The sequence below is a fragment of the Garra rufa genome, chromosome 19 (genome assembly GCF_049309525.1).
Source record: "Garra rufa chromosome 19, GarRuf1.0, whole genome shotgun sequence".
In the NCBI taxonomy this organism is placed as follows: domain Eukaryota; kingdom Metazoa; phylum Chordata; class Actinopteri; order Cypriniformes; family Cyprinidae; genus Garra; species Garra rufa.
Window position 1 is genome coordinate 22089851 of NC_133379.1, and position 26174 is coordinate 22116024.

The 26174-nt window shown below is 35.1% G+C and overlaps 1 protein-coding gene across 1 annotated transcript in view; it reads left to right on the top strand.

Moving 5' to 3' along the window:
- arhgap32b (Rho GTPase activating protein 32b) overlaps positions 1 to 26174 on the top strand; it is a 93176-nt gene that overhangs the window by 46029 nt on the left and 20973 nt on the right. The window contains exons 6-10 of the mRNA XM_073823983.1: positions 8032 to 8169; positions 12248 to 12340; positions 12442 to 12564; positions 12673 to 12750; positions 22204 to 22354. Of these exons, the coding sequence (XP_073680084.1) occupies positions 8032 to 8169; positions 12248 to 12340; positions 12442 to 12564; positions 12673 to 12750; positions 22204 to 22354 (583 nt within the window). The remainder of the gene's footprint in view (positions 1 to 8031; positions 8170 to 12247; positions 12341 to 12441; positions 12565 to 12672; positions 12751 to 22203; positions 22355 to 26174) is intronic.

Below are 26174 nucleotides of genomic sequence, written 5' to 3' on the forward strand. Positions count from 1 at the left end.
GACAGGCTCCAAAACTTTACACAGTGATTAATTTAAAGATAGCAATACAGCGAGAAAAAGATACAAATAAAAAAAACAGTGCTTTAAAAATACTGAATACTTTTATGCAAGTCTAAAGTAGTTTAACAGTACTACAGAAATTGAACTTGAATGTAAAATAAAACAATGTCTTCACTTTAATAGTTAAACATGCTTTGTTTCTTATTAAAACTAAAAACGTCCTTCATTCAAGAGCAGTGAGTGATGTTTATGTTCATTTAAGACATAACTGACAAGAGTTTACATGAATAATCACCAAGCCCCTCATTTTGAAATATTTTTGCGTGTATTTGACCGTTTAGGTGCGCACCTTGAGCTAAAAGATAACTTTCATGTCCGTGTTCCGCTCCGTCTCTGAGCGCATTAACAAAGGACAGCGCAAGTTTTCTTACGTGCTATTAAAAACACAACATCAAAGAAACATTAACAAATCAAGCACATCCCATTTTATGAAAGCCGCCTTACATGATTTAGCTGATTTGCATGTGAAATTTGGCTTTTATGGAGGAGCGAAAGCGCACCACTGGTAAAAGGGCAGAATGGGGCGCAATGATCCTTTCATCTCGATTACTGCATTTTCATGATCGTTTGAAGCAGAAATTGAAATCGAAACCGAATTTCGATTAATTGCACAGCCCTAGGTTCAAGTGCAAAAGCCTGGCCAAATTTTGGGATATTTTGAATTCCTGATCGGAACCAAACTAGTGCAGAAAGATTCTCTGGAGAGTGAATATCAAAAATTATCAAAAAAAAAAAAAGTTTAACTTTCGGCTCACCATTACAAAGGGGTGCCAAAACATTCGAAAGGGGCAGGGCCACTCTTAGTAAAATGCTTATAACTCCTGAATGGAATGAGATTTCTCTGCCAAATTCAGAACACATATGTAAGAGCTCAATCTGAGGTCACAGGAAAAATGGTTGAGCTTGGCCAGTTGGTGGCACTATAAGATGGAAAAAAAAAACATAAAAATGGCTATAACTTGCCAAACCATTTGTCCTATCAACATGAAAATTGGTCTGCACAGTCTTGGTCTGAAGTGCCACAAGTGTCTACAAGGACATTTGCGTATCTCAAAAAACATGACGAAATTTGAGCACCTGTTAGACAAGGTTAGCGGAGGCCGTTTGGAACGAAACTTGGTGGGCTTGTTTGACTCATGGCCACATAGGTCTGAGAGAAATTGGAAAGAAAATGGCCACTGGGGGGGGGTCCAATATCACATTTTTCAAAAGCGTAAATGATTGCACGTTGCTAGGGAATGGGTATCGTTAAGGTTTTAACGGTATTACTACTTCTATCGATACCACTTATCGGTTCGGTACTTTAACGGTACTCTTATCGGTACTTTTTGTTGTGTTTTTAATTAAAAAACTGAAACAAATTGAGAACAGAAATAACAACACTTTATTTTTTAAATGTAAAATAATTATCTATAGCTTAGCAAACACCAATGTTTGAGCAAATATCTGTTACACAAACAAAACCAATGATTGTAAAACAAATAAATAAACACAATTTTCTTGAAAATGAATATACAATGATTTAACTACAAATTATTTTTAGGTAAGCTCTGCTCTATAATTTCTTAGCACAGTTTATTATTATTTATCTATTTGTAAAATCAGTAAGGCATTTTAATGTTTAATATTTATTTAGGTTGAATGAATGTGTGTTTATTAAATTATTAACATTATAATACTGATTTAGATAGACCTTATGTGATGTTTATGTCGTTATTTTAACATAGCATGCATACCTGAGGAAGTAGAAGCTAGGCAGTCAAAAACTTTTCATTTCTGCACATAATGCACTTTGGCTAGATGTTTTGATAAATTGCTTGTGTTTCCGCCTTTACAAGCAAAAATCTTGTTACACTTCACAGCATTGTCCGTGTTCACACGGGTGAAGTGTAACCATACTTTGGATCGTTCGGCGCTCTCCGCCATCGTCACCCCATAAGCACAAGCTCTCTCCTGTTGTGTGCGCGCGAGCTCTGTGTACTGCGGAACAGACTACATTTCGTGCGTGAGATAGCAAATAACGGCAGTGCAGGCGAATAACGAATATTATTGCAAATTACAAAAGGCTGGTCAGGTAAATATACTAGATAAAATTTATTTAGCAATAATAAATAGAACATTTATGTTTTTTATTTCTCCAGTACCGACAGCAGAACCGTTAACGTCAGAGCTTATCGATACTTCGGTCTTTTATAATTTGGCACCGGGACCGATAAAGTACCAGGTTTCGGTACCCATCCCTACACGTTGCACGGTTTTTCGACAGACACACGATATTCCTATCATATGATAGAACTCCTCTTTCCGGACAACTTTGCCTCTACAACCACCGCTGTTAAACAAATCATGTGTTAAATGGCTGAGGAGATGTAAAAAAATAAATAAATACTTTTGCGAACTAGTCCTAGGTTTTTCACTCAATCTGAAAAAAAAAAAAAAAAGAAAAAACACTGCAGTACAAATTTCTGGACTCTCTAAGTCAATAATTATCAAAAACGTTAAAAATTACTATTTGGGAAGCTATAATTCTAAGTTCTGCTTAGCTGTTTTCAACATGTTTTTTGAGCAGAAAATTTTAATATCAGTAAGATTTCTGAAGGATCTTGTGACTGGAGTAATGATGCTAAATATTCTGCTTTGAAATCAGGAATAAATTACATTTTAAAATATATTCAAATAGAAAACAGTTATTTTAAATAGTAAAAATATTTCAAAATTGTACTGTTTTAGCTGTACTCCGAATCAAATAAATGCAGGCTTTAAAATATATTAAAAGTCTTACTGTTCAAAAACTTTTGACTGGTAGTGTACGCATTAACGTCTGTGTTTTTATTGCATCTTGCAATTTTTTCAGTGTCTCACGCATTGAGCTTTTTGGATTGCCAAGTTTAAAACTCTAGCAGAATCTAGTACCAATCTGCGAATGCAAGAGTTTAGTTCTCACAGTAAAGGGAGAAATGAAATCATCTACTTGTGACGCCCCAGTAAAGCAGTAAATTAAGCCCAACTATGAGCTGTTGCTTATAAATGTATGATGTAGACCTCCTACGTTTTGGCTTTAGTTTGTTGCTTCAACATTTTAGTTGTCTCAGTAGCTTCCTAAAGCAACAATTCACTCAAAAATGAAAGTGTGCTGTTTTCATTAAGTGGACTGTCCCTTTAAATTTAGTACAGAATTCTAGCAGCTGGCTGCTTGTGCACTTGATTTGAACGTTGGCAGCTCTGGTTGAAAACTCAGTGGAAAAATAGCTGAAGTCTTGGTTTGTGTGTGGAAACCTCATTCCATCCTGGTGTGTGAGAAGATGTCCAAATCCACAGCACTGCTCCTGTGTTTATAAAGGAGAATAAAAAACATTAACGACTGAGGGTGCAGATCTGGCCGGGCGCCTTCTGAATGGACAGGGATCAGACGCACAGGAAAAGCACTTTAGTTCCACTTTCATTGCAGTTTTTCCTAACAAATGCACTACTCAGTCCCCTGTGAAATGCATTGGAAGCAGGAAGGCCGAACAACTGTTTGTTTTTCTCTATGGGTGCACTAGTACACCAGCATTTTTTGAGGTTGTTTTTTTTTATTTTTTTTCCCTGGCTCTGATCTAGAGAGATGTGTTTAGGTCAAATCAAAGACGTTGAGGTTTTCCATTTATTCTGGATATGGGCTCTGTGGCTTGGAGATTGAAATAATGAAGGGAAAAGTGCAGATGTTCCAAAAGAGAAAGGAAAAAGCTGAATAGGTTTTTAAAAGGGGCAGTGTCTTAAATTGATTTGAGGTTCATTCAAGCGGATAATAAGTCTATGCAATGTAAATTTAGTGAGAATATAGTTCATTATGATCTTATCATGTATACAAGGGTGCAAAATTAATTTCTGTGCCTAATCTTCTCATAAGCAGCAGGTACATTTTTACTATATGCTTATTAGCTATAAAACTATTTTATTAAACCATTTCAAAATTGATTTTTTTTTTGTTTAATGATAGTTCATGAGTCCCTTGTTCGTCCTGAACAGTTAAACTGCCCTCTGTTCTTCAGAAAAATCCTTCAAGTCTCACAAATTCAGTTTTTTGTTTGTTTGGTTGTTTAGTTTTTTTGTGTTTTTGTGTATTTGAACCCTTTCCAACAATGACTTTATGATTTTGAGATCTTTTCACACTGAGGAAAGGAAAGGAGGTGTCGTGAGGCCAAGTATGGTGACCCAAACTAGGAATTTGTGCTCTGCGTTTAACTAGGGCTGGACAATAATTCGATATCAATATATATCACGATAGAATTTTTTTCAATAATGGTGATACGATTTTTAAACCCATTTCCGTTATTCCAACCAATGTTTTTTATGCAGCAAACACAGAGTTGTAAATGTGAAAGAAGTTAATGTGCTTTCTAAAAATCTAATTAAGACAGTTATATTTATGTTTTAAATAAATATAATACATTATATACTTGATTTATTCCTTTTAATGGTATAAAGGCTGAAATGCCATTTTATAAGATTTTTTTTTTTGTGAAAAACCTGTATCTGAACTGTAAATCATGTAATTGTATGGCTTAATATGGCTTAATACCGTACATCGTCCAACACCACTCATACTGTTCATTTTACTTGTGCAGCTCTTAAAAAGGGTCATAAATTGCCTCTAATTGATATTTAAAAATTCTGCATAAACTTGTAAATAGTGAAATAAAATTCATTCCTTGATATTTGTTGATATTTGTGTATTGAAAATATTTTTGATTGACATTTAGACTCCTATCTAATTTTCTAAATTTAAGTTGTTGTTTTTTTTATTTGGGCTAGTTAAAATAATTTTCGGGCTACTAAAATCTGAAGAGTACCTGCCCGAAGGGCTACCAGAGATTTAGAAATTTTGCGAGCCCTGACCTCCTTTCTGGAAGAGGATTAATAATTAGTTGGCCTAGTGGCATAATTTTTATTATGGGTTCTTTCCCCCTTTTCTGTTCCGGCCAGAGCAATGTGTTTTTGTTGTTGCTCACTCTTTATTTATTTTATTCTTTTTGTTTCTTTATCTGAAAACTGCTGAAGCAGTTTGTGTGTGTCCTCGGCAGTTTTTTCCTGAGGCTTTTTAATATTGTCCATATCGATATCGGAATTATATCGTATCGACCGAAATTAAGAAATATATTGTGATATAATTTTTTTCCATATCGTCCAGCCCTATGTTTAACCCATCTAAGTGCGCACACACACAACGTGAACACACGGTGGATTCACTCCCCCCACCTACAATCCCTGCCGGACCTGAGACTCGAACCTGCAACCTTTGGGTTACAAGTCCTACTCTCTAACCATTAGGCCACGGCTGCCCCACAACTGAGGACAACTGAGGGACTCATGCAACTATTACAGAAGGTTTGAACACTCACTGATGCTTCAGAAGTAAAAACAATGCTTTAAGAGCCAGGGGTGTAAACTTTTGAACAGAATGAAGATGTGTACATTTTTCTTCTTATTTTGCCTAAATATATTTTTTCGTTCATTACTGCCCTTCAGAAGCAACAGAACATACTTAAATATTTCTCAGAAGACAAAATAAGTTACATTTACCCTGATCAAATTCAAAAAGTTTTTACCCCCGGCTCTTAATGCATCGTGTTTCCTTCTGGAGCGTCAGTGAGTGTTTGAATCTTCTGTAACAGTTGTATATGAGTTCCTCAGTTGTTCTCAGTGTGAAAATATGGACCTCAAAATCATCAACTGTACATACATGTGCTGTAGTATGTTGTTTAATTAGGAGATCTGATTGTTCAACAGTGGGTCTGCAGCAGTGCACAATGTGCCCTAGTCAAGCTGCTCAGCACTGTCAGGATGATTGATGCTTTACGCAGGGCAGCCACAAAGGCATTGGGGCAAAGGGAATCCAGCATGAGAGGCAGGGATGAGAAAGTTAACATGCTCAGTATATTCCCACACTCTACTCCGTAGGATCCCATCATCATATTCTGTTTCACATTCACAAGAGTTGCGTCTGCAAATTGAGAATTCTTAGGTGCTTTATACAGCTGTCAGACGGTAATGTGGTGTAATTATGTAGATTTAGACCTTTTCAGAGATGCTCTTGTACAAATTGAGTTGATGTTTTTTTTTATTTTTTATTTTTTTTTTTATTGGTAGTGCATGTCATTTAAAGTTTGAGGTTGGATGTTCAACAAGGCTGCATTTATTTTATTTAAAATACAGTAAAACCCGTACTATTATAAAATATTAAAATTTTAAATGTCTGGTCTGGTGTTTTTTGGAATTGTAATGTTTTTTAAAGAAGTTTGACCAAACATTTTATTAAAAAAGGCTGAGAAAAGAAAAATAATATTGCAGTTTTAAATAACAGTTTTCTATTTTAATGTACTTTAAAATATAATTTATTCCTGTGATGGAAAGCTGAATTTGCAGCATCATTACACCCTTCAGCGTCTTCAGTGTAACATGGTCCTTCAGAAGTCATTCTAATATGCGTCATTTCTAATCAATGTTGGAAACTGTTGTGCTGCTTATTATTTTTGGGGTCTGTGATACTTTTTTCAGGATTCTTTAATAAAAAGTTAAAAAGAACAGTGTTTATTCAAAATAGAAATTGTGTGCTTCATTATACACTATTGATTAAAAGTTTGGGGTCAGAAAACTTAATTTTTTTTTTAAATTAATACTTTTATTAAGCAAGGATGTGTTAAATGAATCAAAAAAGTAATAGTAAAGACTTGAATTTTGAATAAATATTTTTAATAAATGCTGTTCTTTTAAATTTTTTATTTATCAAAAAATCTAATAAAATAGTATGACATGTTCCAAAAAACATCACAAGAGATTCAAGGCTGATAATAAATTGGCATATTAGAATGATTTCTGAAGGATCATGTGACACTAAAAACTGGAGTAATGGATGATTGTGCTGCGTCACAGAAATAAATAATATTTTAAAGTATATTAAAATAGAAAACCAATATTAAAAATTGCAATAATATTTCACAATATTTCTTTCTGTGTTTTGATCAAATAAATACAGCCCTGATAAGCATAAGAAACTCCATTAAAAAATATTATTTATGTATTAAAATGTAATTTGTTCCTGTGATGGCAAATCTGAATTTTCAGCATCATTAGTCTACTGATCCTTTAGAAATCATTCTAATAGGCTTATTTGGTGCTCAAGAAACATTTCTTTTTATCAGTGTTTGGCTGGTTAATATGTTTGTGAAAACCATTATGCATTGTTTAAAGGTTTCTTTGATGAATAGAACGTTTAAAAAACGACATTTATTTGAAATTGAATGCATCTTTGCTAAATAAAAGTATTCATTTCTTTCAAAAAAAAAAAACGTTAAACAATCTTACTGACCGTAAACTGTTGTGATGTAACTGCTTCCTTTTTATGCAACATTTCTTTATCATTTATTTCATATTAGTTGATAAAATCCAGAGCTTGCCTGTTTAAGCTCAGCCAGTGTTGTTTTGTGAACGCCAAACATATTTGTCTCCTGATGCAATGTTTTTTCTTCATAATTTCCTGGAAGTTTTAGAATCTCCAACTGAATGCGTAGTTATTCGTCTTTATCAAACATCTGGGTTCCATAGTTCCATATATATTTTTCCCAAACATTGGATAATATTCTCTAATTAAAAGTATTAGCATTTCCTTCAGGAAATGCAAATCTAGCTCTAACTGTAAAAAAAAGAACAAGAAAAAAACAGTGGGTGGTCACTGTCCCTCTCTTCAATGCTTTGAATGCTGCTTTGTCCAGGGTTAAACACACACACACACACACACACACAAGCACAAGCACAGCTGTAATGTGGCTTTTCTGAAGTGGCAGTTGTGTGTGGTCATCATGTTACTGCACTAGCCAGATGAGGTTTATCCAAGAACCAAGCCCTCATATTTACCCTGCAGACCAAATGTCAACACACCAATGCTTGCTTGTTTACCTTTTTAAGTTACGACCCTCTTTTACCACTCCTCAGGGACGAAGCTGGATCGTGAGACGGAGCTATGAAGATTTCCGAGTCCTGGATAAGCATCTCCATCTCTGCATCTATGACCGCCGCTTTTCCCAGCTCCCTGAGCTGCCCCGTTTCGACAGCCTGAGGGAGAGAGCAGAGGTAAGACCCCCAAACGCTTCTCTTTTAACACTCCCCTGCGACATAAGACATTTTAGGCTCTTGCCTGTAAACACAGAACGGTCAGACCTTTCATACACAGTGCTTATCCTGCAAGATGCCCCTCTCAGAGCAACTTCAGTCATCTGTGATGATTGCTCAGCTGAGGCTGGTTAACAGCACCTAATGGTGTCCCTTGAGATATCCCTGTAGTGTTCAAAAAACCCTTTCTCCCTGCTGTGTTGGGCATGCCTAGCATGATATACTTGAACCATGGCATATTTTCACAGCTAAACCGATCTGCTTTGAAGTTTGAGTGGCTGGTAATGCCACCTATTATGTTTTGCAGTAATGGAAGTCTCTCCGAGCTGCTAAGTGGAAGCTCCCACGATGGTTTTGTGTGTAATCAGGCACTTTGAGTTTCCCAGAACAAGAGAACAGCTCCAAGGTGATATTTCACCTATTGGATTGTGCTGTTGTTTTTTTTTTTTTTTTTTTTTGTGGAGAGATGTTCTGCATCTGAATCTTAAAACTCAGTATTACAAGCTCTGAGATGATCTTAAAAGGTTAACTGGCTCTGATTTATAGGAACAACACCTCAAAGGATGGACTAATTATGAGGCTTGCCTATGCAATAAATGTCTGATGTCTCACACAAATGAGCCTCATTAGCACATGAGCAAAGCATAGCAAATAACTGAAGCAAGCGACCGTGTCATTAAAGAACGCTGTTCAATTTCTGCGTACTTACATTCTTCATGTTGTTTTCTGGTGTAGTCAGCACAAGCTAAGTTGCCTTGGATTTTATAGGTACATGAAATCGTTTTGTGCTTCTCACAGCTGTCTGTACATTCTTCTTTGACCTAATTACGCTTCCTTTGCAGTCCCATTTGGCCTTAGTTTTACATTTTGGTAAGTCTGCCAGCATACGTCTGGGAAAGGAATTGACAGGAGGGTGGATCTTGGGATAGGTTCAACTGGAACAGATCCCATCAGGGCTCTGTGGATCATGAATAAACTCTTACGGGCTTTCGTTGGCACATTTTAATCTCTAGCTCCTCTTCTTTTCTCACGTTGACTGGTTGTCCTCCAGTCACCAAAACACGTCTTTCATATTACATTACATTACACTAATATATACGCTATGGCATCGGATACTTCAATTAGAAGGTGGTAACTATAAAGCTTAGTTAAAAAAAACAGCAGCATTTATTTGAAATATAAATCTTGTGTAACATTTTAAATGTCTTTACTGTCATATTTGATTGATTTAATGCATTCCTTATGAATAAAATAAAATGAAAAAAAAAAAACTGACTGACCTCAAATTTTTTAATTATAGCGTACCTTTACCTGCATTGTGTGCATTGTTATTGTTTATATGCGACCCAGGAACACAAAACCAGTCTTAAGTAGCACAGGTATAATTGTAGCAATAGCAATAGGCATTTTGCCTTTACTTTGATAGGACAGATCAGAATTGACAGGAAGTGAAGTGGGAGAGAGATAGTGGGCGGGATCGGGAAAGGTCCTCGAGTCGGGATTCGAACATAGGACACCCGGAGTGCAACGGCGCTGTATGTTAGCGCGCTGCCCACAAGGCTATTGGCGGCAACATTTATACCGAAAATATTAAGTAAAGATCATGTACTATGAAGATATTTTATAAATTTCCTACTGCAAATATATAAAAATATTTCTTTTTGATTAGTGATATGCATTGCTAAGACCTTCAACTGTAAAGGTGTTTTTCTCAGTATTTAGATTGTCCTGTCAATCAATGGAAAGCTTATTTATTTAGCTTTTAGGGGATGTATAAATCTCTGTTTTAAAAAATCCACTCTTATGACTGGTTTGTGGTCCAGGGTCAAATATTTGGCCAAATTGCCTTCCATTATTTGTTGTATGCAAATATGCTTTGACTGAGGAGAAATATTCACCCAAAGTGAAAATTGTTCACCCAAAAATGAAAATTGTCATTAATTACTCAATCTCATGTCGTTTCAAACCCATAAGATCTTCATTCATCTTCGGAGCAAAAAATTAAGATATTTTTGATGAAATCCGTGAGCTTTCTGACCCTGCATAGACAACAGTGCAACTGAAACATTTTATGGCCCAAAAACCCTGCTGAAAAAAAAAACAGCTAAAACCAGCCTAGGCTGGTTGGCTGGTCTTTGCTGGTTTAAGCTGGAAGTAGCTGGTTTTAGCTTGTCTCCCAGCCTGGTCAGGCTAGTCAGGCTGGTTTTAACTGGTGGTCTCCCAGCCTGACCAGCTAAACCCAGCCTGGCCAGGCTGGGAAAGTGGCCAAAACCCCTCTAAAACCAGCTAACTATGACCAACTAAAACCAGCCAACCAGCCTAGGCTGGTTTTAGCTGTTTGTTTGTTTTTTCAGCAGGAAAGGTAGTGAGGACATTTGTTAAAATAGTCCATGTGGCATCTGTTGTTCAACCATAATGTTAAGCTGTGAGAATACTTTTGTGCACAAAGAAAACAAAAATAATGACTTAATTCAGCAATTTCAGCAGTTTTAACGTAGCATAGTTTCTCATAGCTTCATAAAATTACGGTCGAACCACAGATGTCACATGGACTATTTTAACATTGTCCTTACTAACTTTCTTGGCCTTGAACATGTGAGTTGAGTTGCTGTCTGTGCAGAGCCTGCTGAGAAAAGCAGCTAAACCCAGCCTAAGCTGGTTGGCTGGTTTTAGCTGGTTATCCAGCCTGGTTTTACCTGGTCATAGCTGGTCAGCAGGCTGGTTTTAGAGGGGTTTTGGCCACTTCCTTAGCTTGTCTGGCTGCGAGACCAGCTAGAACAACCAGCTAAAACCAGCTTGATTAGCCAAGCCACTACTTCCAGCAGGCAGGTCAAAAAGCTCTTGTATTTCATTAAAAATATGTTAATTTGTGTTTTAAAGATGAACGAAGGTCTTACTGGTTCGGAACAATATAAAGGTGAGTAATTAATCACAAAATCTGGGTGAATTATCCCTTTAAATAAACATTAACATTTTTACCATTCCATAGCAAAGTGCATTGACATTTAATGTTGTTTTCAGCCCATTTTAGCTATTCTAAAAGACAGACGTAGAGACCTTCATTTAGTAAAGAGTTCTTTTGTTCTGACCTTTCTTGCCTGTGTTTACAGTAGTACAGCTTAATACACACAGAGATGCATTGACATTTAAAACAAATCCTGCAGACTAAACTCAGATGTGGAGCGTTTTGTGTCTTCTGGAGAATCACAAACAGAAAACCCACACACTGATGTTTTATAGACGTTTTATTTACCTTCAATTAGTTTTGGAGGCTGAGATTTAGGAAATGCTCTCTTTAATTTTCTCTGCATCAAAAATACTGTGTACAGCACATGCACACACACACAAACACGCTTTCCTCTGAGCTTCTGTAGGTTTGGTACTTAGACTTGCAGGGTTTAACATTAAGCTATTTGCTGATGAGGTGACACCCTCCTGTCTCTATTTTCCACTAGGAAAAATTTTATTATACCTACTGTATTTTTAGTCTGATCTGTATGTAATGTGATTTAAATAGGTTCTAAAGTTTTAGAAACAGATGTGTGGTTCAGCTCTTTTATTAGATTGATCTTTTGAGCTGTATAAATATAAGACAGCTCCACCTCACCTCCTGCTATATTAGTTTTTATGCAAGCCATGTGGAAGTATAATCCAGTAAAATCCAGATCATTTTATATCTTATAGTGCAGTTTTAAAGTAGCCACAGTCACCAAATATACACTCCAAAAGAACAATAACCGTTATGCAGCAAATAAATGTATGCCAAGCCTTTTACGCCATATTTTATAGCATTGTTTCGGAGTGTGTAGAAATGCAAATGCAGCTGAGTTGTGTACTTGAAATATACTGCATTCCCTATACCTACCCTACCATTTTCAAATGAAAAAGTATGCAAACTCAAACCATTCATTCTTAGGTTTATGTGAGCTTTTAACCTCCCTGTAAAAGTACTCTGTATTTATAGAATTACCCCCTTGCTGTTGAAAGTTGTCACACTAGCTTAACCCCGCTCTCTCTCTCGTTCTCTTTTTCCCTACAGGCAGTTTCCCAGATGCTGATGGCTTACCTCTCCCGTCTCTCAGCGATTGCTGATAATAAGATCAACTGTGGGCCGGCCCTCACATGGATGGAGGTACTGATTTGATACCATTTACGTAGAGATAGCTGATTATTCACTAAAGATATATTCAATGTTGCCATTAACTGAGGTGTTATATTTATCTCTTTCTCCAGGTTGACAACAAAGGGAATCACTTGCTGGTGCATGAGGAATCATCCATAAATGTTCCAGCTATCGCAGCGGCCCACGTGATCAAGCGCTACATTGCCCAAGCAGCTGATGAGCTGTCATTTGAGGTGACGGATGAAAATGAAGACAGATTAATGCAGTATTAAAGATGTGTGATTGCAATAGTAATAATGATTATTTTGTGATTGATCTCTCTCTCTTTCTCTTTCTCTCAGGTGGGGGATATTGTTTCTGTAATAGACATGCCACCCAAAGAGGACACCACCTGGTGGAGAGGAAAACACGGTTTCCAGGTTTGTTTCCACACTATTTAGCCCTCTATTTGAAGTGTACATGGCAGTTTAAAAATTGCAGGTAGAGTCCCCCTGGAGCAACTGACGATTAAGTGCTTTCACTGTGATCACAGTTGCTGTCCAGTCTCCAATAAGAGTTGAACCTGCAAACTATGGGTTTGCCAGCCTATCAGTTGTCTGCTTTGGGGGAACTAGCAGGTGCACTTAAAAATAAAATGAAGAAACCAATGTAATAATTCAAAATAAGAACATAATTAGACAAATCTTTCACTTTTTATACTTTTTACACTTTTTATTTCACTTTTAAATAGAAGTTTAAAATAGTTTAGTTCATGTTTAAAATGACATGTTTGAAGTTAAACTAATCAGTTTATATATGATAAAAATTATCGTGAATATAAAATGTATAATCAGGTGACAACAGACATCAAATTGTTTAAATGTTTAAAATGAAGACACTTTGAATTGATGATAAACAGACAATTGACAGTAAATTCATTTATGTTTAAAATAGTTCGCATCTAAAAATGCATCAATATAAAATGATGCATTAATATAAAAATTGACAGACAAATATGAAACAGGGATCGTACAAGGTTCTTAAAGTGCTTGAAGTATTTGAATTTGACTTTTTGAAATTTAAGGCCTGGAAAACCCTTGAAAATGGCAATATCCCAGAAGAAATAACTTTTCACACAAAATTCACGCAATTAAAAAAAACAACATACTTTTTGACCTATTTCAGTTAATGTCATAAAATTACTGAGTTAAACCAGTAGTAATACTGACAGTGTTGTGTAAACATGGCTGAACAGGCAAGAAGAGGAAGAGATGAACCAAATCATTTGAGTCATTTACACTAGAATCGCTCCAGATCAAATTAAAAGAGCCATTCATTATCGAATTTTAGCATTACTTGTAATGAATATAAAAACCATTGTGTCATGACATTATTTACTGTTTTGAAGAGCTGTAATCGGATCATTTATAATTTGATACATTTGATTCAGATAATGCCTTCAAATTGCATATCGCAAATCATTTGATTTAAATCAGGACTTCAGAGTGGGCTGACGAATAATTTGACTTGGAACTTTGCGTATCATTAATAGGGCTGGGTATCGTTCCAAAATGTTCGATACCGATACCCTGAATTCGATACCGGTTCCGAACAATACTTTTTTCGATACTTTTATTTAGTGCTGGGCGATATGGAAAAATCATGTATCACGATATGGATTATTTTATATCATGATAACGATATATATCACGATATACCAAAATAAAGTACGTTTTCAGTTATTCTCTGAAAAGTTTGACAAAAATATCATTGCATAATTTTTTATTGCAACTTTATTTTTATTCGTTAATTGAAGTGACATTTAACTGAACTGTCACAAATGAGAAAAATAAATTTTAGTGCAGCAATATAAATGTATCAAATGACAACAGATGTGGTGGAGGTAGAGCTACAGTAGCCTTCACATTTTTTATCCACATCATAGTTAAATAGTATTATCAAAATAAACTATTTTTTTATTAAAGTGCACAGCCATTTCAAGTTTCTGAGCAGAAAAGCACTCAATTATAAAAAATAAACAAAACATTTTTCAACCTTGTAGTGCAAAATTTGCAAACCAAAATAAAGTATCACGCCTGTTTCACACATACTCCGTCTGCAGTGCGTATACAGTCCGTGTGCGTTACGTATGCGGTGCAGAGGCAGCACGGACTCGTTTTAATTCCACACAGAACGCGTTTGCAGTCCGTTCCTGATCCGCGGCTGTTTACCACAAACACACCATTTATCCGTTATTTTAATTTCAAATCCAAACGTGCTTTTTCAGCATTGGGATACTCTTTTATCACAGTACACTAATACAATAATACTAGACATATTCACGTTTAAACTCAATGTATTATAAACAACGTAGGCTATTATTCAATGCACTTGACTTCTAGATTTGTATATTAAGTTGCTCAAGCAAGTTGCAACACATTTAAACACAGCATAGGTTATAGGCTATAACTTCCTTTTCATATTGAAATTGGGCTATCACAAATATTTTAAATTAAAACTTACCACAGACAAGCAGTCGGCTCTCTGTGCCTTTCTTTCGTATTAAATAAAACCCATATTTTAAAGAACTTTTCTACCTGGACAAGTGCATCTATTATGTTGCCTTGTTTATTTAAAACTGCACTATTTTAAACCTAGCCAAAAAGCCACGTGTTGACTGTGAAACACAGTAGACTGCATTTATGGTACATTTCCGTGTCAATCCATGTTCATTTTTACAGCGAACAATGCGCTGTCACTTTAATTCAGCGCATGCAGCGCAGCAAAAACAGACTCTGTGCCGAAAGGATCGCTCCACTGCTGCAAACGCACCGCTTCTGGAACGCACTGCCGGACAGCAACCGCGTGCAGTGTGAACGATCTGATCCGTTAACATGGGTGCGGAAAAAAATACGCAACGTATACGCACTGCAGACGAAGTATGTGTGTGAAAGGCGTGAAACAGGCGTCAGCGTCGGGCGCGGAAACAGTCTTTTGGCAGAGTTTGCACATGACTGTCTTCTGCTCCGTGTCGGAGCTCTTGAAGCCAAAATGCAACAAAATCACTGACGTACCCCCACGTGTCGGTAAAAGTACTTCTTGTCTGCTGCCTGCGTAGCAGTTTCAGTTTGTTGCGACTCGATCCGGGCATTCATCTTCAACCTCTTGCGTCTCCATCTTTAGGCTAAGCACTCACGAGTTAAAGCATGTCGCAACAACGTAAAGCGTCACGTCGCACAAGACGGAGTTTCTTTGTGAAAAAGTTCGTTTTTATTCTTGATTATCACTTATAGGGTAGAGTATGCATTGCACAGCAACAAGACACTATCATACATTTGTCATAGCCTATTTAATGCAATATTTTCTTTAGTAATTGATCAAATTAGGTTAGAGACGATAGAAACGATAGAAGAGAAATAGGACGATAGACACTTTTCTATCGTCCCCACGATATATATCGTCATATCGCCCAGCACTACTTTTATTTTAAGAAATGTATTTTAACAAGATTACTTTTTCAGGATGTTTGTGACACTTTCACATCAGGCTTATCTCTAAGACCAATAAACAAAGGAACAAAAGCACAAAATGAACAAAGTGTAGTTAACACAATATATCAGTGAATGTTTTTTTAATAAAGTTCAAACAGTTTTAACTCAATCAGATTTAAGTATTTGTGAGGCTCACTGCTGCTTAAAGGTTTAGTTCACCCAAAAAATAAAATTCTGTCATTATTTATCTACAAATGAAGATATTTTGGATTTAATCCAAGAGCTTTCTGATCCTCCCATAGATAAATCTTTGAATAAAGTTATTTTTGTTTACTTTGCACACAGAAGTATTCACATTGACTTATTTTGACTACGTTTTTGGTTCCTTTCTGGGCATTGAAAATGCATATCCAGTAAATATAGGAGGATCAGAAAGCTCTTTGATTAAATCCAAATGATCTTCATTTGTGTTCTGAAGATAAACAAAGGTCTTATGGGTTTGGAACAACATTAGGGTGAGTTATTAATGACAGAATTTTCATTTTTTGGTGAACTAACCTTTTAAGATCACCTGAAATCACTCAACAGTTCTTCTTCAGAAAAATTAGCATGTAGCACCGATATTGATTCTTCATGGCTGATTCTGATTGCAGATGTTTTACAAGTAAATGGGCTGATTCTGAAAGCCTTTTTAATATATTTAGTTTACACCTTAAGCAAGGGACAAGAATAAATGATAATATGAGTACATGAACAAGATGTTTATTTTCTCTATTATACTGTAGGTGCAGCCATCTAAATTAGAGGCAACCACTGCATTTAGATTAAAATCTAAATAAATGACAAAATATATTATAAATAACAAAAACGGCAGACACGGTTGTTTCTTAGTCGTGTAGACAATAAATACAGCCATAATCAAAATAGGCTACTCTTTCAAAATTCAAAGTGCAAACAGAGACCGAATCTTCAAGCATGATACAGAGCTATTAATAGACAACTACACAATTTATTAGCCCACATACTAATAACAGCTTCAATATTTTATGTAGCCTAATTTGCGCGCATTGGGGAGTCGTTCTCGAAACGTGGGGTATTAAAATTGCTTTAAATGCGTGTGCGCGTCTTACTTTTGGTTTCGTTTCAACGATCCCGCGAAACTCGGCGGTGATGAGCGTGCATTCTACAATACAAGATATTACTTTAACAAAACCTTTTGAAAGTGGGAGGACACAAACGGGATTTTGAAACCTTTTTACAAATATTGCATCGCACGCTGTTGCCGTCAATATTGTCATAATGTAGCAATACTTTTGATCACTTATACATCGTTTGCGTTAAATTTATGCTATGCTTTAAAGTATAGTGTACATTACAGCCTCACATTTGACAAGCTCTGGGCGAGTGGGCGTAACCGCTGTAAACTATTGATTTTCAAGGCAGCCTCGCCGCAGCTAATCACCAGCATTTGATCTGGGAAAGTTAAAGATACCGCACGTTTTCTAGCTCACTGACGTTGACAAGATTATATCCTTGGGTATCGAAATTTGGTACCGAACGAAAATGATTTTTTCGATACTCGATAGTATCGAGACAATTCGGTCGGTGCTTAAAAAGTATCAAACTCGATACCCAGCCCTAATCATTAATCAATCGATTTAGATCGAAACCTCAAGTTGCGTATCGTGAATCATTTGATTTAGATCAGAACTTCAGAGTGGGTTTTGAATTATCCTGTGAATTAAATGATTTGTGATCCATAAACCGCACACCAAGTCCTGATCTGAAATGATGGTTGGTGAATCATTATTCAGGTCGGGACTTCGAAGCTTGGATTGGAAGTCCAAGTCCATAAGTGAGATCTCTTGAAACTCCTGGAACTGTATTTTACAGTATCTGTATGAACCCTGATTAAATTGATTCATGTTTTAAATGTTATACTTAAATACATGACTTTTCATATCATCAAATAGACATAATTTAAATTGTTTATAATTGTAGTTAAAGGGATAGTTTACCCAAAACTGAAAATTACCCCATGTTTATTCTCCCTCAAGACATCCTATATTATCCTTTATTCTTCCAGACGAAAACAATCGGAGTTCCATTAAAATTTGTCCTGGCTCTTCCAGGTTTTATAATGGCAGTGAATGGGGGTTAAGATTTGAAAGTCCAATAAAATGCATTCATCCATCATAAAAAGTACTTTATGACTCCAGGAGTTTAATAACTAACGATGCATTTGTGTAAGAAAAATATCCATAGTTTAAACTTTAGAAACCGTATCCTCTAGCTTCCACTAACTGTTGTACACACAGAGAAAAAGGATATAGCTCCGGGAAGAATGTCTAATTGTGGCTTATATTGAAGTCAACAGATCCTGCAGATTCAACAGAGTCAACAGATTCGTGATCCTGTTTTGCTTTCTCCTCTGTTACACTATGTCTATGTCTTACGTCATCTGGTGGAACACCACTCTCTCATGAAGCGTACAACAGTTAGGAAAAGCCAGATATTATGGTTTATAAGGTTTTAAGTATGGATATTTTTGTTACACAAATGCTTCACGTTGCTTCAGAAGGCCTTCATTAAACCCCTGGAGTCAGTGTGGAGCACTTGTTATGATGGATGGATGCACTTTATTGGACTTAAATCTCAAGTCATTCATTGCCATTATAAAGCTTGGAAGAGCCAGGACATTTTTAATACAACTCTGATTACATTTGTCTGAAAGAAGAAAGTCATATACACATTGGATGGCTTGAGGATGAGTAAATCATGAAGTAATTTCATTTTTGAGTGAACTATCATTTTAATTGTAACAATGACATTTTTAAGTTAAATTCTTATTATTATATTTTACAAGCATTGCTTTTCTTAATCCATTTAGTAAATGCTTGTCCACATGCTTTGCCACCACCTAGTAAAGTGTCAAAAACAAGCTGTGTTATTTCTCATTTTTACCAAGTATGAGTAACAAAATGACTCAGTTGTCAGTGTGAAATATAGTGTATGTGTAAAAGAATCCAGTGCAGTTTAATAGTTGATTTTGGCTCATTATTCACCCTTGTGTATATGGGTACACGGGACCCACTCATGAGTCATTTCACTTTTTTCGCCAGTCTGCCAAAGTGTGGCCCCAGAAGCATATGCCCAGCAATGCCGCCTTTGTTTTGGCATTCAGTGCTTTGGCATGTTATGCCATTTCTGCATCTCCAGTCAGTCACAGCTAGGGCCTTTGTAGGAGACCAGCTCATGGTGGCAGATGTGTGCTGGATCCATCGGGGGGCAGTCTGACACTGAGCTCTGGCAGGATACAGCTGGGTCAGGTAGCCACAGCATCTGTCTGGGTGGAAAAAGACTGCACAGCAATACCAGCTGTCACCACGAGAATCAGCACACTGATGTCAGCAATGTCTCAGGGAAAGTCAGACTTGTAATCAAGCTCTGGTGTAGCAGAGACTGAGCTTTGCTAAAAGTCTGTGATTGGTCACAAAGCCAAGGTTATACTAATAGACATAGTTAATGTTTTCTCCAAGATAAGCTCATATGATAGAGAAAGCCTTGTCTTGATTCATAAATCTGCAGTAAGTTAGTAGGTGATAGACTGATAAAATCAAACTCGAGGTTGTAAAACATGGCAAGCATCCACATTTGGCTCTGTGTGTTCTTTTTAGTTTGTGCATGAGAAACCGATGAACTTTGAATCTTCTTTCAGCTCCTTTTATCTGCAGGTTTATAAGTTAGGCAGCCTTGAAATATGTAAGCCTTATTGTGTTATTGTTTTCAGAGATTTTTTACTTGATATAAAACTGGAATGTCACAACGGAGTAGATTTAGATTTGTTTTTTCTCCCCCAAATATTAATCTAAAAAATTACTTAAACTCTGTCCTGGCATCCCTCACTGTCTTGGTATCAAATCATCATAATTAGCAAGAACAATGTAGAATGCATCACAGATTATTGTAGTTATACAAATAGATTAGTTTATGTAATATTATTTTATATATAGCACTGCCATTCAGAAATTTCAGATCAGTAAGATTTTTTTTTTTTTTTTTTTAGTTCTCTTATGCTCAAGACTGCATTTACTTGATCAAAAATACAGGAAAAACTGTAATATTGTGAAATATTATTACAGTTTAAAATAATGGGTTTCTATTTGAATATATTTTAAAATATAATTTATTCCTGTGATGCAAAGCTGAATTTTCATCAGCCATTACTTCAGTATCACATGATGCTTTAGAAATGATTCTGATATGCTGATTTATTACTTTTATTATCAATGTTTGACATTCTAATTCAAAAAAGAAAGAAATTTACTGACCACAGACTTTTAAATAGTAGTTCATATTGTTAAAGATATCTATTTTAAATAAATGCTGTTCTTTTAAACTTTTTATTTATTAAAGGATCTCGAAAAAAGTATTACAGGTTCCAAACAAATATTAAGCAACACAACTGTTTTCAACATTGATAATTAATTTCGGAATGATTGTGTGACACTAAAAACTGGAGTAATTGCATTACTAGAAATAAATTACATTTTAAATATATTCACATAGAAAACAGTTATTTTACATGGAAATAATATTTCACAATATTACTGTTTTTTTTTTTTTTCTAGATTTTTGATCAAAGAAATGCAGCCTTAGTGAGCATAAGAAATGTCTTTTGAATGGCAGTGTATATTAATAGTTTAACTTTTTTAATGAATACTCTTTATTAAATCCAGGGCACATGAAATTAATCAAAACTGACAGTGTAAACATTTAAAATCTAACAAAAGATTCAGATTTTAAATAAGTGTTGTTCCTTTGAACTTTCTATTCATCAAAGAACCCTGAAATAATCAAAAATATTAAGCAGCAAAGCTGTTTTCAACATAATAATAATAATAATACAAAATATTTTTAAGCACCAAGTCAGCATATTTGATTTTTCTCTAAAGACTGTAATCGAGTAATAGCTGCTGAAAATTTAGCTTTGCTGTCTCAAAAACACACACACACACACACACACACACACACACACACACACACACACACACACACACACACACACACACACACGTTGGGTTTACATGTTTTATGGGGACATTCCATAGGCGTAATGGTTTTTATACTGTACAAACCGTACTTTCTATGGCCCTACACCTACCCTACACCTAAACCTAGCCCTCACAGGAGATTGTGCATACTTTTACTTCATCAAAAAAACTCATTGTGCATGATTTATAAGCCTGTTTCCTCATGGGGACCTGAGGAATGTCCCCACAAGGTCAAAATCTACTGGTATTCCTATCCTTGTGGGGACATTTGGTCCCCACAACGTGATGAATACCAGGTACACACACACACACACACACAAAACATTTTTAAAATGTATTAGAATATAGAAGTAATTTTAAATTGAAATAATATGTGTCATTATTGCTAAATAATATGTGTCATTATTGGTATTGTTAACTGTATTTTTTATTAGGTAAATATACCCCTGGTGGGATTCTAAAAGTGACTTTTAAAAGTGCACCAAAAACACCCCAACCTTTTGAACCATAGTGTATATTAATAATTTTTCAGCTGTTTTAGATGAGTTACAAATCATTCTAGACGTGCTGATGCAGCATGCAAGCATGTGCCAACTAATAGATGCCTTTTTTCCTAGCAATTGCGAGTTTGTATCTCACAATTCTGACTTTTTTCCCCTTCAGAATTGTAAGATATAAACTCGCAAATTAGTTATAAAGTCCAGTTCTGAGGAGAATTGTTCACATAATTGCAAGTTTGTTTCTCACAATTCTGATCTTACTCGCAATTGGGAGTTTATGTCAAACAACTCTGACTTCATTTCTCAGAATTGCTAGTTTATATACCAGAATTCTGACTTTATAACTGGCAAGTGTGAGTTTGTATCACACAATTCTGAGAAAAAAGTCAGAATGAGACAGAGACAGTATATCACAAATAAAAAGAGGGTTGAGTCCCCTTTAAAGTAAAAAAATAAGTCAGTCCTGATTTAATGTTTCTTGGAAACATGGGTTGGAGCTCTTAATTTTGAACGTCAAAGTGCATTAGAAGAATTTAACTTTAAAATGTACAAAAAAAAGTTTCCAATTCTTCATTTGTCAGTTTTTTTTAAATATCGCATTTTAAATATTGTATTTTAGACTATATTTTCATTGTAATCTAGCAGATATTATCACATGAATGTCCATAAAGATGACAAATTGTCATTATTTTTGCTCTGTAGTTTGTCTCTTGAAGAATTATGTTATGACACAGTTACATGTTCTTTTCTGAATGTGACTAAGAGCAGAACGCAGAGTGATATGATGAAGCCTCGGCATGTCTGTCGCCAGAGAGAGAAGCTTTTCAAACCTTCTCTGCTCTTCACAGGTTGGCTTCTTTCCCAGCGAGTGTGTGGAGCTGATAAACGACAAGGTCCCGCAGTCTGTTACCAACTCCGTGCCAAAACCAGGTACCACAAAACACACACTTACACATACCTCAAACCCTGCTGGGAGAGCTCATCAGTCCCTCTGCTCACGTCTGTATTAACCATCCCATAACAGCTTACTTCTACTGCAGGGCATTATAAACAGCAAACATCATCAGGAATATGCATTCAGATTCCTCTCGAGGCTGCTGGGCCTATGAAAAGATACTGTGTTTTGAAAGCTTGTGTGTTGCAGTGAGATATTAATCATATTGGAGAGTGAGTGGATTGGAACAAAGTTGGTTGAATCACCCACGGATCGAAACTGTTTAGTGTGTGTACTTGAGTGAACTGGAACAGGTGCTGATTGGAGCCTCTGGGTCCTGTTGCATGAATCACAGATCGTCACGAAAAGAAAACTACAAGCTGCTATTTGATGTTTCAGAGCCTGTCGTCCTTGAGAAGGGCACAGCTGCTTTTTAAGAAAGTGTCACTTTAGATTTCAATAAATTTGGTGTGAGACATGCAAGGTTTTCAGATTTCGAAGCACGCCGTCAACACGCTGCATGGGAAATTTGTGGTTCACACCCAGTCTTTTTCCCCTTTGACCCTCTTCATTTATTACATTCATAGTTGAATGTGTTGCACAGTTGTTTGCCTTATTTCATTTCACTCCTAATGATTTGTTGTTTTGTTTTCTTATTGGAGCTCTTTCTTATCGGAGTGTTTCTTTTGCGTTTTCTTTTGTTTTAAATTTTTTCAAAATATTTTGGTTAGTGTTATTGTCTTTTACATTTTTTTGAGGATTTTTTTTTGTGTGTTTTTTTTTTGGGGGGGGGTTGTTTTGTTTTGTTGAATGAGACAGGTAAGCGTATTGTTTGCAGTGACACTGATTAGTTTCTTTAGTTAATTTTTCTTTTGTTGGAGAAAAAATCAGAAAAAGACAGATTTCTTTTTTTGGAGTGCATTTTTAGTTTTTGTTTTGCTTTTAGTGTTTTGTTTTGTGGAAAGTGAGTGGTTAGCATACCGGTTTGGAATGACACTGATTAGTTTCTTTTGTTCATTTTTCTTTTGTTCATTTTTTTTTTTTATTATTATATTTTATTATTGGAGAGGCAAAGACACTTTATTATTATTTATATATATATATATATATATATATATATATATATATATAATTTTTTTTTTTTTTTTGATTAGTGCTATTATTTTCTTTTACATTTTTTGGAGAATGTTTTGTTTTGTTGAAAGACTGATTAGCGTACTGTTCATTTTGTAAATTAATATATATTTTTTTTTTTCCCGCTTTTTTGTTAATAGATATTTACATTTTTGGGGTGAAGTTTTGTTTTGTTTTGTTTTGTTTTGTTTCGTGGAAAGAGACTGGTTTGCCGGTTAATACCAGTTTGGAATTACACAAATTAGTTTCTTTTGTTCTTTTGCTTTATTTTATTATCGAAGAAGGACAGACACTGATTAGATAATTTTATATATAAATTATTTATTGAATGTTATTATTTATTTTGGTTAGTGTTATTATTTTCTTTTATATTTTTTGGAGGATTTTTTGTTTTAAAGACAGATTAGTGTACCGTTTGGAATGACACTGATTAGTTTCTTGTTAATTTAATTAATTTATTTGTTTTTATTTATAAAATTATATTTATTTATTTATTTATTTTTTTTGTTAGTGTTATTTTCTTTTACATTTTTTAGAGGATGTTTTGTTTTGTTGAAAGACTGATTAGCGTACTGTTCATTTTGTAAATTAATTAATTAATATTTTTGTTCGGTTTTATTTATTATTATTTTTTGCTTTTTTTGTTAATTGATATTTACATTTTTGGGGTGACGTTTTGTTTTGTTTAGTGTTATTATTTTCTTTTATATTTTTTGGAGGATTTTTTGTTTTAAAGACAGATTAGTGTACCGTTTGGAATGACACTGATTAGTTTCTTCTGTTAATTTTATTTATTCATTTATTTATTTGTTTTTTATTTAAATGTTTTTGGTAAGTGTTATTTACATTTTTGGGGTGGATATTTTGTTTTTGTTTAGTTTTTTTATTGTGTTTTTTGTTTTGTTTTGTTGAAAGACAGATTAGTGTACCGTTTGGAATCACACTTTTTTGTTTCTTTTGTTCATTTTATTTGTTTATTTACTTCTATTTTATTTATTTATTTATTTTATTTTTATTTTTTGGTAAGTGTTTTTTACATTTTTGGGGTGGACTTTTTTGTTTTTGTTTTTACCCGTTTGGAATTACACTGATCAGTTTCTTTTGTTCAGTTTTCTTTTTTTTGTTTTGCATGTATCATTTTATTATTTTCTCTTGTTTTTATTATTGGAGCTGGAAAGACCCTGATTAGTTTCTTTTGTTTATTAGTTTTTTTGTTCATGTTTTTTTGTTTTGTGTTGTTTTGTGGAAAAAGGGTTGGTTAGTATACCAGTTTGAAATAACACTGATTAGTTTTTTTTTCTTTTTATTTTGTTGATTTTTTTTTTATTAATTTTTTTTTTTTTTATGATTAGTGTTTTTTTGGAGTGAGTATGTGCCTTTAATGTACATCTCACACTGTGGAACAGAATGGTACAATTCATTCTCTTTATTTACAGAATGTCTCATTGAAATGTCAAAAGAAACAACTTGACTAATAGAATCTCAAATGGACTGTTGCTGGCCTTTACAATCCTAACAAGAGCAATAGGTTTAGTCATATTTGGAGTGGCTGTGGACCATGCAGCCTGAGAGGTCAGTTTACATCATAACTAACCAGCCTGCCAAGCTGTCTGGAGACTTATCCATCACCTGCAGCCGTTTTCTGTTTGGTTTTAGCAGTCTTGTGTATCAAATCAATGCTTATTGGCGTCCGCAGAGGGATGAATCATCATCGTCATCATCATCGTTGTGACTCATCGGACCAATCAGAATGCTGGTTTGCTGTGGGTGGGTGGTAGAGCTCAATGGTACACATCGTCTTGTAGGACTAATATCATTGCTGAGATGCAATGGCTTGGCACAGCACAGCGTAATCAGCCTGAAAAAAGCCCTGGGGCTCCTGAGCGTAATTACAGCAATGTTCTTTACTGTTTCATTATTAAGGGCAATGCAAGAAACAAATGAGGTACATGGAGTTTATATCATTAGCTTTGACTATGCAGATGCTTTTTACTGGGCTTTGGCTCTATTTTTTACTGCTTGTACATCTACTGACTGTGGTGACACTGTATATGGAATGTATGTTGCATTGCTTTGCACTTATTGCATGCATGTGCAATGTGTTATTTGACCATGCTTCCTCCACTGCTCCCTCAGCGTCCCCCTGCTCTGGTCTGCGGCCGGCCTCCTGGAGTCTGTTCCCACCCTGTGCGTGCTGGTATACTCTTCCCAATGCCTCCCTTTTTGCCTTAAATGACTAGTTCACCCAGAAATCTGTCAACATGTGCTCACCTTCATGTTGTTCCAAACCAGACTTTACTTTTTTTTTATTATTATTTTTTTATTATTATTATTGGAGCTGGAAAGGCACTGATTAGTTTCTTTTGTTTATTAGTTTTTTTGTTCATGTTATTTTTTTGTTTTGTGTTGTTTTGTGGAAAAAGGGTTGGTTAGTATACCAGTTTGAAATAACACTGATTAGTTTTTTTTCTTTTTATTTTGTTGATTTTTTTAAATTAATTTTATTTTTATTTTTTTGTTTTGTTTTGTGGAAAGAGACTTGTTAGTGTACAGTTTGGAATGACACTGATTGGTTTCTTTTGCTTCTTTCTAATAGTTTTTTTCTTTGTTTGGTTAGTGTTATTTGTATTTTCTTTTACATTTTTAAGGGTTTTTTGTTTGTTTAATTTTTTGTTGAAAGAGAGGGGTTTGGTACCGCGTACCGGTTTGGAATGACACTGATAAGTTTATTTTGTTTATTTTTATTTTGTT